This window comes from Calypte anna, chromosome 14 (assembly GCF_003957555.1).
Source record: "Calypte anna isolate BGI_N300 chromosome 14, bCalAnn1_v1.p, whole genome shotgun sequence".
NCBI classification, from domain to species: Eukaryota; Metazoa; Chordata; class Aves; order Apodiformes; family Trochilidae; genus Calypte; species Calypte anna.
The window spans coordinates 15,265,320-15,277,728 of NC_044260.1; the positions used below are offsets into that span (position 1 = coordinate 15,265,320).

General features: G+C 64.3%; 3 protein-coding genes across 3 annotated transcripts; 2 read left to right on the forward strand and 1 right to left on the reverse strand.

The window, feature by feature from the left end:
- LOC115599146 (myeloid-associated differentiation marker homolog) lies at positions 1 to 1,018 on the forward strand. Its single transcript, XM_030459701.1, has one exon. It carries the CDS (start codon positions 34 to 36, stop codon positions 895 to 897), a length of 864 nt encoding a protein of 287 aa, XP_030315561.1. The 5' UTR covers positions 1 to 33; the 3' UTR covers positions 898 to 1,018.
- A 1,222-nt stretch (positions 1,019 to 2,240) lies between these two features.
- Positions 2,241 to 9,414, forward strand: LOC103531132 (cytoplasmic phosphatidylinositol transfer protein 1). The gene is given in 12 exon segments (XM_030459688.1): positions 2,241 to 2,296; positions 3,394 to 3,497; positions 4,596 to 4,659; positions 4,662 to 4,703; positions 4,706 to 4,742; positions 5,955 to 6,043; positions 6,189 to 6,196; positions 6,742 to 6,813; positions 6,931 to 7,026; positions 7,142 to 7,297; positions 7,384 to 7,447; positions 8,565 to 9,414. Coding segments are annotated over 11 exon segments (945 nt in total). The 5' UTR covers positions 2,241 to 2,296; positions 3,394 to 3,449; the 3' UTR covers positions 8,834 to 9,414.
- Positions 9,415 to 9,423: 9 nt separating this feature from the next.
- On the reverse strand, positions 9,424 to 12,402 carry MSS51 (MSS51 mitochondrial translational activator). Its single transcript, XM_008496756.2, has 6 exons — positions 11,936 to 12,402; positions 11,502 to 11,657; positions 11,166 to 11,290; positions 10,408 to 10,971; positions 9,915 to 10,008; positions 9,424 to 9,832 (listed from the first exon to the last, which is right to left on the reverse strand). The coding sequence occupies exons 1-6, from the start codon at positions 12,226 to 12,228 to the stop codon at positions 9,571 to 9,573; spliced, it is 1,494 nt and encodes a 497-aa protein (XP_008494978.1). The 5' UTR covers positions 12,229 to 12,402; the 3' UTR covers positions 9,424 to 9,570.
- Positions 12,403 to 12,409: the final 7 nt, after the last annotated feature.

The following is a 12,409-nucleotide window of genomic DNA, read 5'->3' on the forward strand; positions in this document are numbered from 1 at the left end:
AATTCCCGGGGCGTGGGAGAGGTGGCCACCACCATGGCTGTGGTGACAGTGAACCTGCGTGCTGTCACCTCCTGGGTGGGCATCGCCCGGATCTTTGCTGTCGTGCTGTCCTGCGTGGCCTTCAGCTTGGTGGCCTCTACCAACAACTTTGGGGGTTCCTACGGGACGTGGTGCATGTTCACATGGTGCTTCTGCTTCACCGTGACGCTGCTGGTGCTGCTGCTGGAGCTACTGGAACTCTACCCCAAGCTGCCGCTTTCCTGGGATGACTTCACCTCAGCTTTCTCCATGCTGGCGGCGTTGATGGTCTTCACCACCTCGGTGGTCTTCCCGTCCACCTTCATCAGCAGCCCGTGCACCAGTTCTGTGTGTGCACGGCAGGCCGTGGCCACCACCATCTCCTTCCTCTGCTTCCTTGCCTACACCCTCGAGGTGGGGCTCACCCGTGCCAAGCCAGGGGACATCAGCAGCTTCCTCTCCACCGTGCCTGGGCTCCTCAAGGTCTTTGAAGCCTACGTGGCTTGTCTCATCTTCTCCTTGCTGGATAACTACATCTCAGAAGCTGGCCTGCAGTGGTGTGTGGCCGTCTATTCCATCTGCTTCATCTTCACCTTCCTCATCATCGTCTTCACCATCGGCCGGTACCTCTCCTACATCCCTTGCCCGCTGGAGAAGATGCTAGTGGGCTACAGTGCTCTGGCCCTGGTGATGTACATCACTGCCACCATCCTCTGGCCCCTCTACAGTTTCAGGGGGAAGAGCCGCCCCAGCCCCTGTGACAAGAACTGCTGGTGGAACAAGCACCTGGGGGTCACCTTCCTCACCATCTTCAACCTCATTGCCTACATGGTGGACCTGGTCTACTCCACCAGAATGGTCTTCCTCAGAACTCCCTGAGGGGTGGTGGGACCGGGCTGGTGGAGCTGAGGAAGAGGCCGGATGCCTCGGAAAGCTCCTGCTCCCCATGCTGGAGCCAAGGGCTGGGGCGTGGTGCCGGGGAAGCATGGGGGGGACACCAGGGTGCTCTTAAATCCCTGGTGCTGGCCAGGGGGGCTTTGTTATTAAATCGGGACATTTTTCACTTGTCTGTCTCCTCTTTCTTCCCCTTATGCAGGTTCCTTCCTGGTGACTTGGGAAATCAGAGGGGCACCAGCACAGGGGTGAAGGGGACACTGGAGTGGGGAAGGAGGCACCAGGCTTTGGTGAATCTTCTTGTTGACTCGGCACCCAAGTGGAACGGGGCATGACCAGGAAAAATCCCCAGGCGGATGCTTTTGCTTTGGCACTGGCACAGGACCCTGCTGAACGGGTTCGGGAGGAATGTGGCTGCTGGGGAGGGGGTGGGTTTGAGAGCCCGCCTGGTCCTCCCCACCCTTGTCACAGCCAGGTTCTTGTCACCACCATTTCCTGGTCATCGCCATGGTCACCCCAGTGCTGGTGGGTTTGGTCCCAGCAGAGCTGCAGGGATCCCATGGCTGCTGCATGGGGCTGCCAGCAGTCCCTTGCCTTGGGGCGGGGGGACACAAGATGAGGGGGTGGCTGTCCCCCGGTGCTGAGCCAATGTCACGGGGAGGATGGCGGCACAGCGGGAAGCTGGCAGCAAGGGAAGGTGTGCCTGGCGGGCAGAGCTCCTGACACCGCGCTCCCGGATGTGGGGCGGGCACCCTGGTGGCTTTTGGGGCCACCTGTCCCCAGCCTGCGCTGCTCCCTCGCTGCTGCTTGCCCTGGCCCTGGGGGCAACTCTGGGGCCATCTCCGCTGACCCGGGGCTGCTGAGGGGCACCGAGCACGGTCCTTGTCACCACCGGGTGACACAAAAAAGATGCCCCGTGGGAGGTGGCAAACGAGCCTGGACAGTGCACGGCACCCGTGGTGTCACTGCGCTCGGGAGAGCGAGACCTCCGTGCCGGGGTGCCGGGAAGTGCCGATGTTCCGGTCCACTGCGGTGCCGTTACCAGTGCCGGTATGGTGCCGGTGTCAGTCCAGGTGCCGGTGCCGATACCGTTACCGGTCCCAGAGTGATGCAGTCCCAACGCCGGTGCGGTGCCGTTGCCTATGGGATGCGGTAGCGGTGCTGGTGCGGTGCCGTTGCCAGCCCCGGTACCGTTGCCGATGCCGTGCAGTGCCGGTGCGGTGCCGGTGCATTCCTCCCCCTAGGGGTCGGTGTGCCGCGGTGCGGGAGGCGGTGCGGGGGGTGGAGGGCGATGCGCTCCTGCGCACGGTCCGGGGCGGCCGGGCAACGGCGGCGGCGGGGAGCGGGCAGCGGGTACCGGGCAGCGAGCAGCGCTACGGGGCCGGTGAGTGCGGGGAACGGGGGGGCGGCAGGACCCCCGGCCTGGGTGATGTGCAGCGAGGTCGGGAGGGGAGCGGAGGGGGCGGGGGAGCCCCGGGCGGGGGCAGCGGTGCCGGTGCTGCCGATCTCGCCGTGCCCCGAGCTCACGCCTACCCCGCACGGGTGTCCTCCTCCCCCCACCAGGCAGCCCTGGACCCCTCGGGTCGGTCTGAGCCTCCCGCTAGCGGGGGGGACACGGTGCAGGGGAGTCCCGGGCCTGGGTGAGGAGCCCCCCGGGGGGGATTCGGCTTCCCGCAGCCCGGCAGCAGCACCCAGCCCTCTCTCCTCTCATCAGGGTGCACCTGTGTCCCCAGGGACGGTCCTGGGTCCCCTAATGCTCTAAGGGGCGCCTCCTGTGTCCCCAGATGGATAAGCTGTCCCCATCTGCCTGACCTCACACACAACCCCCTGCTTAGGGTGGCTGCCTGGGGGGCTAGTGTCCCCTCCCTGCTCCGAAGCTGGGGGGACACAAACAGGACCCCCCTGAGCTGCTGCCTTCCCCAGCCTGAGCATCCCCAGTTCCTAGCTGGAGTGGGGGCCACGGGGCTGGAGTGGGGGCCAGAGGCACCAGTGGGGTGTTGCCACTGGCTGGGACGGGTGTCCAGGGACAGCCCTGGGGTGAGGTCTCCTGCTCAGACCCAGGAAAGGGATGTCCCACATCAGAGGATATGACCCCACGTGCCACGTCCCTGACCCAGAGTGTGGGTGACCAGGGTTGGTCCACATGGGCATTGGTGGGTCTGACCCCATCCCAGTGTCCCTGTCACTCTCTGACCTCCCCGGCCACCACAGTCATGCGTGGATGTGGCACTATGTTTTGGGGACACTCGTTTGCTCCAAGACAGCTACCTTGTGTGGGGTGGATGCCTGCCTGGCAGGGAAGGGGTTAACTCCCCCAGGGTTTGGGGTGCTGGGGTGTCCCAGGCTGCTCCTCTCAGGGGTGACCTCGTGTCTCTGCCATGACAATGGCTCATGAAGTGCCGGTGCTGGGGTGGCCACCTGGAGTGTGGGGTGATGGGGACAGTATGGGAGGCTGCTGAGAGACTCCCCCTGTCCCCTCAGGATGAGCTGTGCCCCTGGCAGCCCCATCACCTCTGCCTGACCCCATCCCTGCCACCATGCTCATCAAGGAGTATCGCATCTGCATGCCGCTGACCACCGAGGAGGTGAGAGGGGGCCCTGGGGGGCCCGGGTGGGAATTGAGGGGGTCGGTTTGGGATGAGGGGGTGTGAAGGTGGGAAGGGGGCTCCCAGCCCTTGGCTGTGGGTGCTTGAGCCAGCTTGGCAGCAGGGACAGAGGGGGTGGTGGGTGGGGGTCCTGCACCCACAGCAGTGGGGTGGCAGAGGGTCGGGGGCTTGCCTGGAGAGGGACTAAGGGACACGGCAGTCCCTCCTGCCATCCCCTGGTGGCACTGCCAGTGATAGGGACTGCCTCAGGGTGTGCTTTCACCGTGGCCCCTGGGCTCGGGATGCTCTGAGCCAGTGCTGAGCTGTCTTTTGGGATGCTGCTGGGGTATGGCCCATCCCTGGGGACAGTGACCTTGGTGGCAGCACCAGAGGCTGGCAGGTGAAGGGCACGTGCGGGAGGGGTTGGGTGCCTGTGGCACCACAGGGCTCAGGGTGGCTGCTCTGATGAGAAGCAACCCCTGCTCTAGTGGGGACCCCCAAGCCCCTCTGCAAACAGACAGTGGCATCCCCAGCCAAAGGTTGCTGGTGAGCTCCTGGCACCAGCAGGGACGTTTGGGGGTGTGGGGAGTCACAGGGGCATTTCCCATGGTGGGCAGCACCCACCCTCCCTAGGCACGGGGGGTTTGGTGCTGATGCCTGGTCACAGTCTCTGGTTAGGTGGAGAGGGACAATGCAATAGCTCTGGTGGTCACGATGATGGGCAGACTGCTGTTGCATCATCAAATACACACACACACACACAAATGTGTATTTTTTTGGGTTGATATCTGTAGTTTTCCCTGGCTCCTGGGTCACACGGGGAGCAGAAAGCCTCCAGGCACTCCCCAAGGCATTTGGAAACTGTGGAAGAGTGAGGAGGGCAGGATCCAACCCCCGGAGTAGCCCAAGGGCAGAGGGGTTGAAACAGGGTCCCTCAGGAGACCCCCACCTACTGCACAGCTCATGGTCTGTGGTGCCTTTGCTCCATGCCTCAGTTTCCCCTCTCAGCGGTGCGGCTGGAACCGGTCAGAGCCCAGAAGGTGGGGTGCTGGGAGGGTGGGGGCCTGGGGGTGCTGAGGGGGGGTGCTGTGGTTGCAGTACCGCGTGGGGCAGCTCTACACCATCAGCAAGCACAGCCACCAGGAGAGCGAGAAGGGCGAGGGGTGGAGGTGGTGAAGAATGAGCCCCACGAGGACCCCATCCATGGCCCGGGCAGTTCACCGAGAAGCGCGTCCACCTCTCCAGGTCAGGCTGTGCTGGGTGGGGAGCCCCAAAACCCCCACTCCGTGGGGCAGCACCAGAGTGGGGGGCACGGGCAGGCATGGGGGTGGCCCCATCCCTCTCTGCAATATTCCCAGGGAACATCCTTCCCGTGTCCCTGACACCCTGTGGTGAGGCTGCACCCATCTTTTGGGGGGGCTGCACCCACCTCTCAGGGTGTACCCATCTCCTGGAGGGCACTTATCTTTGGGGGTTGCACCCATCTCCTGGGTGCACCCATCTCCCAGGCACACACCCATTTGGGGGGCTACCTCCCAGGTCACACCCGTCTTCCTGGGGCTGTACCCATCTCCTGGGGGCTACATGTATCTCTCAGGCTGTAACCATCTCCTGGGCTGCATTTCTGGGGCTGTACCCATCTTCTGGGCTGCACCTACCTTCAGGGCACGCACCCATCTTGCCAGGGGTGCCCATCCCAGGGGGCTGCACCCCTCTCCTGGTGGGCACCCCTCCCTGGGTACCTCGGTGGGGGTGCCCAGGCTGCTGCCCAGCCCGTCCCTGGGGTTGTCCCCACACACAGCCCCGGGTCCCCGTTGGGCACCCGCTGATCCCCAGCACTGCTGTCCCCGTGTCCCCGCTGTGCCCCCAGTGCTGGCTGCTGCTCTGCTGAGGAGTGGCTGGTGTGAGACTGGCTATTTTTAGCTGCCGTGCTCACGATTCCCCTCTCGGGGTTGGTATTTAAATCGCCTGTGAATTAATCACACCCCCCCCCCATCTCTCCCTCCTCCGGGGGCCTGATCCTGCCCTAGGGGTGGGGGGCTGGGTGGGGGGTGCCTGGGGGCAATGGGGGCACCATCATGTCCTGGCCCTGGGGAGCTTGGGAGGTCCTGGGGAGAGGATGGGGGGTTCTGGGGTGCAGATGGGGGTCCTGAAGAGGTGGCAGGGGTCCCTGTGTGGGTGCTTGGGTGCAGATGAGAGTTTTGGGGAGGTGGCAGGGGTCCCTGGGGTGCAGGTGATGGTGTTGGAGAAGTGGCAGTGGTCCCTGGGGCAGGGGGCAGATGGGGTGCAGATTAGAGTCCTGGGGTGCAGATGAGGGTCCTGGGAAGGGGATGGGGGTGCCAGAGCCATGCTAAGGTGGAGGGCTGTGTTGGAGCAGTGCCAGGTGGCACTGGATAGGGCTGTGCTCTCTGGTCATGTCCTGTCCTGAGTGTGTCCCCCCGCCACTGTCCCCCACAGCAAACTGCCAAGCTGGGCACGGGCTGTGACCCCCCGGATCTTCTATGTCACGGAGAAGGCCTGGAACTACTACCCCTATACCATCACTGGTAAGCCCTGGGTATGGGCACTGGGCACCCTTGGGCACCCTATCTCTCTCTGGCCGTGTCCACACCCTGGTCTCATTGTTTCTCCTCTCCCCACTGATGCCACCTGGCCATGCCACCATGTGCTGCTGCCACCCTGTCCCTGCAGAGTACACGGTAAGGAGGTGCCATGGGGGACCTGGCCCCTTCCCCTGGCATGGCTGGGGAGGGGGGACTGGGAGGGTGGCCCTGGGGTGGGTGACCCTCAGCATGGTATCCTGGGGTCTAGGCACCTCTTAGGGCTGGGTGTCCCCTGGGAGTGGGTACCCCTTGGGGTCAGTATCATTAGGAGTGGGTGGCCCTTGGGGCTGGTGGTCCCTAGGGGTTAGGGGTCCCTCAGGATGGGTGTCCCCTGGAGCTGGGTGTCTCTTGGGGCTGGATATCTTTGGGGTGGATGTCCCTCAGGGTGGGGGTCCTTGGGGCTGAGCATCCCTTGGGGACTGGGTGTCCCTTAGGGTGGGTGTCTCTTGGGGTGGGTGTCCCTTGGGGTCAGCATCTTAGGGAGCTGTATGTCCCTCAGGGTGAGTATCCTTTGGGCTGGGCATCCCTGGAAGTAGGGCACCCCTGGGGATGGGCTTCCTGTGGGGTGGGTGTCCATCAAAGTGGGCATCCTTGGGAGTGGGTGTCCCTCAGGGCCAGCTGACATCCCCCCAACCCCACAGTGCTCCTTCCTGCCGAAATTCTCCATCTACATTGAGACCAAGTATGAGGACAACTGCGGGGACAGCGAGAACGTGAGTCTGTGCTGCTGCTGCTGAGACCTGGCAAACTCATTGCAGGGTGGGTGTGTGGGGGGGCACACATGTGGTCAGCACCTCTCCCACCCCCACCCCCATCTCTCCCTTCCACAGATCTTTCACAGCGATAAAATCCTGGGTGACCATGAGGTCTCCTTCCTGGACATCGCCTTTGACGAGATCCCTGAGCGTTACTACCGCAGCCTGGAGGTAGCACAGGAGGGGATGGGTTGGGGGGGGGTTATCTCACTGAGGGCTTTGTCTCCTGTCCCCATGAGGGGGGGGGTGTTTCACAGAGCTGTTCTCCCTCTCAACTTTACCCTAGGACCCCCGTTTCTTCAGCTCGGCCAAGACAGGCCGGGGTCCACTGCGGGAGGGCTGGCGCCAGCACACCCAACCCATCATGTGCTCCTACAAACTGGTCAGCGTCAAGTTCGAGGTGTGGGGGCTGCAGACACGGGTGGAGCAGTTCTTGCACAAGGTGTGGAGGGGTGGTCTTTGGGGTTGGGTGTCATTTTGAGGAGGGGGACAGCGTGACAGGCTGCTGACCCCCAGGGTGCCTGGCAGGTGATCCGGGACATCCTGCTGATTGGGCACCGGCAGGCTTTTGCCTGGGTGGATGAGTGGTGTGGTGAGTCCATGGGGACAGTGACACGGGATGGGTGGGAGTTGGGTGGCTGTGGGCTTAACTGCCACTAACCCCACGGGCAGCTTCTGCTCTTCTCCCTTGCTCTGGCTTCCTTGTAATCTGCTGCCTGCCCAGCCTGTGCTGCCTGTACTGCCTGTACTGACTGCCCTGCCTGTACTGCCTGTACTGCCTGCTCAGCCTGTACAGTCTGCACTGCCTGTGCTGCCTGTACTGTCTGTACTGCCTGTACTGCCTGCTCAGCCTGTACAGTCTGCTCTGCCTGTACTGCCTGTGCTGCCTGCTCTGCCTGTGCTGCCTGTACTGCCTCTGCTGCCTGCTCTGCCTGTGCTGCCTGCTCTGCCTGTACTGCCTGTGCTGCCTGTACTGTCTGTACTGCCTGTACTGCCTGCTCAGCCTGTACAGTCTGCTCTGCCTGTACTGCCTGTGCTGCCTGCTCTGCCTGTGCTGCCTGCTCTGCCTGTGCTGCCTGCTCCCCTGCCCACTTGGGGCAGGCTTGGCTGAAGTCTGGTGGGAAGGGAGAGGAGCCCCAGCACCCCTGCCTGCCCTGCCTGCACCCCAGGTCTGGCAGGAAGACAGATGGGGATGGAAGCACCCAAACCTAGCAGTGGCTGGCAGTGGGTGCAGGCAGTGGGAGCTGTCCTGGTGAGCAGCTCTCTGCCTTCCAGACATGTCCCTGGAAGAGGTCCGGGCCTTCGAGACTCAGATGCAAGTGGCCACAAACCAAAAACTGGCGAGCCAGCACCCCTGACCCCCCCCACAGGGGAGCCAGCACCCCTGACCCCCTCTGCCCGCGGGGGGACAGGGATCCCGGGTCCTGCTGTGCTGCCTGCATGTGGGTGCAGGCAGGGGGACTTGTGCATGGCGCATGCTGAGCCCCCTCTGCACCCCGTGGTGGAGGGACCACCCCTGCCTGGCTCCCTCCCGCACGTCCCCTGCCTGCGCTGCCTTTGACTTGGTGTTGGAGTGGGGGGCTGGCTGCACTGCCCAGCGTCCCTGTCCCTGCCTGTCCCCTTTGTCCGCGGCCCCTGTCTGGCACCCAGCCCTGGGTTGGGGGGGCACAGGATGCGTCCGTGCCCCCCAAGCCCGGCTGTGCCCGCAGGGATGACGATGGAGGAGGTGCGGCGCTACGAGCGGGAGACGCAGGAGGCCACCAACGAGCTCCTGGGGCTGGTGGCCCCCGCCATCTCGGTCAGCACGGAGGGGCAGCCCGCAGCCACCACGCACTCGGCTCCTGCCAGTGCCCCTTCCACTCCCCTCAGCGACGAGGCCCCTGATTTCCTCGCCCCCCCCAAGACTCGACCTCGCAAGAAGTCAGCACCGGAGACGCTGACTCTGCCATCGCTGCGGGAACGAGTGAGCACCGAGTGACACCAGTGGTGCCACCTCCCCGGCCGGACCATGCCAGCCCTGCCACGGCCCTTCCGGTGGGTGCAGACCCCGGGGTGGGGGATGCTCCGTTGGGGCACTGGGAGCCCCAGGGGGCCTGGCCTCCCCGAGCCATCGCAGGTGGCCATTGCCACGGCCGCCGTGCTGGAGCCACTGGCTGGCTGCACAGGGAGGGGACACGGGTCCCTGGCACTGTTGGGTGATGCTGGGGGGGCTGGTTCACTCAGCACTGCCCACCCTGGTTTCTGCAGGGGTTGGTGAGCAGTGGGGTGGCAGGGGTGCCCATGTGCCATGGTGGGGCTGGGCACTGGTGATGGGCTGGGCGAGCAGGGCTGGAGCATCACCAGCACAGGGGCACAGTGCCTGTGTCAGTGACAGAGGAGGGGGCAGGCTGGGGCTCCCCGCAGGCTTCAGAGCCCCATGCACTGCAGGTCCCACCATCAGTGTCCCCTTTGCCATCCCCCCAGAGGCCATGGCCACCTGAGGAGGGCTGGGGCAGGCTCAGCCCTCTGTTTTCCTTGGGAAAACAAAGGCCTTTCTGGAAATAAAAGCTGGAGACGTGGTGGGTGGCTGCTGGCAGTGGTTTATTGGGCATTGCCATGGGGGCTGTGCCTGTGCCAGGGTGCTGCATCCCCCAGGACTGGGTGTGCATGGTGAGGGATGGGTGGATGGCCCATCCCAGGGTCCTGGGGCAGGGCAGGACAGTGCTGGCTGCAGAGTCAGATGTCCCCAGCCACACCGGTGGCTCCAGGCTCCCCTCCCAGCACACCATCATCATCCTCCAGCTCCTCAGCCCCGGGCACAGCAGTTGTCACTGGTCCCAGCAGGGCCACGTAGTGGGAGCTGCAGTAGACAGGTGCCTTGTTGGGGCTGGAGTACACCTGCTCGGGCCTGAGCGAGGCAAAGGGGTTGGCAGCCGAGCCCAAGACGTGGGTCTCCAGCTCCACCAGGATCTGCAGGGAGGACTTCAGCTCCTGCTCACTGTTGGGAGAGAGAAGGGGGGAGAGGGACCCCGTCAGGGTGTGGCTGTGCGGGCCCAGCGGGGCAGCGGGGCTGTGCTGACCTGTAGAGGGTGAAGAGGACGGGCAGGCGGTAGTCCCGCAGCAGCAGCAGGGTGGGCAGCCAGCCTGACAGCAGCTCCGGGCAGGCGTGGAAACCTGTGGGGACAAAGTAGTGAGAGAGTCCCACCTCCCTCCCGTCCTCTCCCCATCCCTGGGGAAAGCTGGCTCTGAATGCACCCCCCTATCCCAGAGCTCCTGTGGGGTGTAGCAAGGTGGGTCCCATCCCCCCACAGGCATGGGGGGCACCTCCAGCTTTGCGCCCTGGGCTGAGTCACCCCGATCTGAAATTAGAGACCCCTTTAGGTGCTGCTTGCAGCTGCTGTGGGTGACACAGGCAGGAGAGGGTGGAGGCACAAGGCAGCTGTGCCCCAGGGGGTCACCCTGGCTGTGGGGGGTGGCCCAATGCAGCTTGGTGCACACCTAGAGCCCACGGTGCTGCTGGGATGCTGGGGCTCTGCCCTGCACCCCAGTGGTGATGTCCTGGGTGTCACTCACCTGGGTGGAAGCCCACCACCAGGTCAGGCCGGGTGGCCAGTTTGGTCTCCACATGGCTTTCCCAGAAGTCGTGGTACAACCCCTTGTAGCTACTGAGATAGACTTGTCCCCGGGGTGCTGGCGTGGCCAGGGGTGGCCTCATGATGGGTCCATTGACCACGTCCACCCCCACCATCACCACCTCCATGCCCTGGTGCCCCGGGAACATCCGTGCCAGCTCGTCGTAGTCCGTCAGACGGGTGTTGAGGGTCTCTACGTGGGATGCTCCCACCACATGCACGGTGAGGGCCTTGGTGAGGGGGTCGATGCCGAAGAGCCGCAGCCCCAGGCCGATGGTGAGCGGCCGCGAGTGGCAGTCGGTGATCAGCCGCCGGATGGATTCCCGCAGCTCCCCATCCTCCGGACGGGGCTTCCCGGCGTTGGCCCAGAGCAGGGTCATGTACCGCCCGGACAGGATGGCATCCAGCTTCTCCTCCAGCTGCTCCTGCATGGAGAACCAGTCCTCCCAACCTTTCACCTCCTGGGCGGGTTTTGTCCAGGCCTCTGTGGGGAAGGGGATGTCTCCTGCAGGGGTAGGAGAAGTGTTGTGGGGTTGCAGTGCTGGCTACCCAACCCAGCTGGGCTGTGGGGATACTGGAGCCTGCTGGGAGGGCTGGAGCCAGGAGGAAGGACCCCATGGCCCTCCACGGGATCTGTGCAGCCTGGGGGGGAAGGTGTTAGGTAGGCTTAAAGAGGGACACGTGCATCCCCTGCCCCACCTGTGAAGACGAGCCACTCCACCAGCCGGTCCAGGGCCACCAACTTCAGCTTCTTGCAGAACTTCTTGTGCAGTGGCCAGTTGGCCCGCTGGCACACCACATCGCAGTAGTACACGTTTTGGCACCTGGGGAGAGAAACAGTGTGCCCAGCAGTGGCAGGGTGCCAGGATCCCAGCCCTGCTCCCTGGCACCCCCTCCCAGGGCTGGTTTGGGGGTGACCCATGGCTGGAGGTGGACAGCAGGGTCAACCCCCCCCAGCTTCATCCTCACCACCAAGCTGGCAGCGAGGGGACAGATCCAGCCCTGTGCCATTGGACCATCTCCCCTCAGCCATACCTCTTGCATCGCCGGAGGCTCTTGGGGTCAGGGAGGGCATCGGGGAGCTTCTTGCACTCAGCACAAAATTTGAAGGTGTCCTCCATCTTCTGGAACATGTCGAAGTAGGAGCGGATGCCAAAGTCCCTGCTGCTCTTCCTTCCATCCATTGCAGACCTGCAGATGTCGTGGGGAGGCAGGTGAGCAGGATCCAGCCCTGCTGTCATCACAGTGGGGTCAACATCCTCCATCTGAGGCCACCAGGATCTTCAGGTCCAGCCAAGTGAACCCTGGTGGCATGGGGAATGGGGACAGTGGAGGGGGCACCCAGGAGCCCTGTTCGAGCACCCTGCTCCAGCTGCAAGAGGGACACAAGGGATGCTGTGGATGGGGGCAAGGGAGGGGAGGGGGGGGGAAACACGCACCCGTATCAGCACCCATGGTTGCTCACTCACTTGTAGTCCTCATAACTCTTCATGTTGAGCTTCTGCAGGATGACATGGGACAGCCCCGGCACGTTGTGGTCCATGGCCTGGAAGCCCAACGAGTCCACATCGGGTCCCCTCGACGCCGCTTCCTCCAGTGGCTCCTTGGGGTGTCCAGTTTTGGTGGCAGCACCTGTGTTTCGCTGGGTCACGGTGGCTGCAGGAGAGAGGGGTGCGGGCGAGGGGGCTGGCTGGGGGGTCCCGGTGTGCTGCCGGGGTCCCCCTCGCCGTCCGCTGCCCCCACGCCGCCTTCCCCCCGCCATCCCGTTGGCCGGCCCGGTCCGAAGGGTTCGGGCGGTACCGGGTGTCCCCGGCGCACGTCGAGGACAGGCTCAAATGTCACCGGGAGGAGATACCGGCGGGAATCCGATAGCGGAGCTATTCTGGTCATCCCCTCCCCGGGAAGGGGCCAACCCGGTCCGGGGGTCCGGCACCCGCCCCGAA